The sequence below is a fragment of the Paroedura picta genome, chromosome 15 (assembly GCF_049243985.1).
Source record: "Paroedura picta isolate Pp20150507F chromosome 15, Ppicta_v3.0, whole genome shotgun sequence".
In the NCBI taxonomy this organism is placed as follows: domain Eukaryota; kingdom Metazoa; phylum Chordata; class Lepidosauria; order Squamata; family Gekkonidae; genus Paroedura; species Paroedura picta.
The window spans coordinates 23560435-23563274 of record NC_135383.1 but is presented as its reverse complement, the minus strand read 5'-3'; the positions used below and the strand labels follow the sequence as shown (position 1 = coordinate 23563274).

The window sequence follows — 2840 nt, the reverse complement described above, 5'->3', positions numbered from 1 at the left end:
GGTGTGTTGCGTAGACTGAGCGGCCGCTTCCTTCCTTCCTTCCTTCCTTCCTTCCTTCCTTCCTTCCTTCCTTCCTCCCTCCCTCCCTCACTCCCTCCTTCCTCCCTCCCTCCCTCCCTCCCTCCCTCCTCCCTCCCTCCCTCCCTCCCGCCTTCCTTCCTTCCTTCCTTCCTTCCTTCCTTCCTTCCTTCCTTCCTTCCTTCCTTCCTTCCTTCCCTCCCTCCCTCCCTCCCTCCCTCCTTCCTTCCTTCCTTCCTCCCTCCCTCCCTCACTCACTCCCTCCTTCCTCCCTCCCTCCCTCCCTCCCTCCTTCCTCCCTCCCTCCCTCCCTCCCTCCCTCCCTCCTTCCTTCCTTCCTTCCTTCCTTCCTTCCCTCCCTCCCTCCCTCCCTCCCTCCCTCCTTCCTTCCTTCCTTCCTTCCTTCCACAGCAACTACTATACTGGCACCGGGTCAGGTGGCCTGCCCCCCGAGCCCGGGCGTGTGCCCTGATCACGGACTTGCTGGCTGCCACCAAGATGCCCGGATGGAACGTAAGTCTCCCACCCCCAGCGGGATATGGCTGGTGGAGGCCAGCAAGAGAGGAGGGGCCGCACCCTCTGTGGGAGGGGGAAGATGAGGACGGGTCCTCTGGTCCCCACAGCTCCCTCCCTCCCTTCCTCCCTCCCTCTTCTCCGAAATGCCAGAGTCTGCCACTGAGACAGTCTTCTCCTCCCGGGGTTCAGTGGGGAGGGTCAAGAGGGGAAGACCCCAGTGGTTCAGGGCTCCTGTGCTGTCTCTGGATGGACTTCTTCTGCTTCCCTCTAGATCATTGACCAAGATGGATACGGGCACTTGGTGGCAAAGCTGTCCGTCTCCCTGGCCGACCCGGAGGCAGAGGTCCGGGAGAAGGCCAGGGAGGTAATCGGGCAGCTTCTCAGACTCCAGCAGAAGGAGCAGGGTGAGTTGGGGTCCCTTTTCTGCAGCGGGTCACCCCCTCCCTTAAGAGCATCAGAGCTCCTTCCCCACTGCGGCCTGCAGACCTCTGTGCCGATTCAGCTGCCTTTCCTGATGCTCTTTCCACTGGTCCCCACGGCCCCAGCCCTCCACCGATGCCAGAGGGAGGACAGACAGGCCCAGGAGGGCCCGGACAGTCCCTCTCAAGGGTGTCCGAGCGAGGCCCAGGGGGAGGGGAAGAGACACCCCCAAAGCACAGCTGTTCTGTGCAGGGCAGGTCTGTTTGAGCTCCTCCTGCTGTTTTCCTCTCAGGCCGGAGCAAGAAGACCATTTCCTGGGAGGAGGACCCAGAGCGGCCGTGGATGGAGAGCTACGCCCACCTCACCGCAGCAGCCGAGGTCCGGAGGCCCGTCTGTGGCGCTGGACAGGCAGTCTTGGGAAAGGCCTCGCCTCTCGGGCCAGGGCCAAGGGGGCCTTTCCTCATTCCCCGGGAGGGACCCAGCAGAGCCCTCTTGGGGGAGTCTCCCGGCAGTGGTGTGCAGAGAGACTGGGGGTCCCCCCTTCCCTTCGGCATGCCACAGCTCTGGAGCATGCCCGGATTTCTTGGGGGATCCCATTTCCTCGCAGGGGGGTTGTTTGAAGCCTCCCTTTGGAAAGGGGTGAGGGAGGGAGGGAGGGAAGGAGGGCAGCAGCCAGGACCTCTGGGGAAGAGGCCCCAGGGCTTCAGTTGGGTGGGGCGGGAGAGGACTGACAGGGGGTCTTCCCGCTTTCAGGTGTTTGGAGGACCCCTCAGCGAGCGGCAGAGGCTCTCGTTCCAGGAGGCCGCTCTGGAGGACGCCCTGAGCCTGGACGGGCGGTGGGTGAGGGAGGGAGGGAGGCCTCTTGGTCCTCCTCTCCCTCCTGGGCCAGGCCAGGGCCCTGCTGGAGGAGGAGGAGGTGCGTAGAGGGGGGAGGCCAAGATCCCAACCCCCTTGGTGAGGCTGAAAAGAGGGCAGGAATCATTGGGGGCATTTCTCCCTCTCCCCAGATCGAAGACCTTCGGAGCAACCTCTCTGCCATGCTCTATAACATCTGGCGGGGCAGAGAGGTCCCCCCCGAAATGGCGGCCCTCCTGCCAAGTTCAGGTAACGTCTTCCTCTGGGGAACCGGGGGTGGGGAAGGAGCTGTGGCTTAGGAACTGCGTGATCTTCCAGGGCTGTGGCTGCTCCTCCTCCCCAAGGCCCCTCGTTTGTCACTGGGTCTGGAGAGGCCTTTGCCTCCGGGCAACGAGGGCTCCTTCCTCCTGAGGATGCCCCTTGCTGGTTTTCCCGCCCACTTTGGGGCCCCAACTCTGAAACATCTTTTATGGACCAGAGAGCTGACACTGGGGCCTGCCTGCTTTTCTTCTCTGCCATACAGATGAGTAGAAGGAGTGCCCTTCCTCCTCCTCCTCCTCCTCCTCCTCCTCCTCCTCCCACCTCCCTTTCCCATGCTGGGACTCCAGAATGCGCTGGTTATGTGCCTCGTCAGCGTCATGTGCTCCCCACCAGGCCTCCTCAGATTTTTGAGATCATTGCATACATTATATATACATTATATCTAAGATTTAGACCTCCCTCAATTGGGAGCAACCACAAGGCCCTTCAAGGATTTGTCTGGATTCCCAATGATTACTGCCAGTCTGCCAGCCACTACACCTCTTGGACGGCTGGGTTAAGCGAGATTCCTTGACCTCGGGGACCATTCCAGTGAACCTCAGCCCCTTTAGAGGGTGTCCAGGTAATGAAGACATGCTTTCCTCCGATCCTGCTCTTTGGCATGAAGACCCCATGCTCTCCTTGGTGGGAGAGACCAATGCACCCCGTGCTGGTCCTGAGATCCCTTTGCCTCCGGGCAACAAGGGCTCCTTCTGAGGAAGTCCCTTCCG

General features: G+C 61.6%; 1 protein-coding gene across 1 annotated transcript; it reads left to right on the top strand.

Annotated features, from left to right (window-relative positions):
• The first annotated feature begins 446 nt into the window (after positions 1 to 446).
• LOC143824826 (uncharacterized) lies at positions 447 to 2158 on the top strand. The gene is made up of 5 exons (XM_077312560.1): positions 447 to 531; positions 806 to 938; positions 1247 to 1332; positions 1708 to 1870; positions 1962 to 2158. The coding sequence occupies exons 1-5, from the start codon at positions 517 to 519 to the stop codon at positions 2000 to 2002; spliced, it is 438 nt and encodes a 145-aa protein (XP_077168675.1). The 5' UTR covers positions 447 to 516; the 3' UTR covers positions 2003 to 2158.
• Positions 2159 to 2840: the final 682 nt, after the last annotated feature.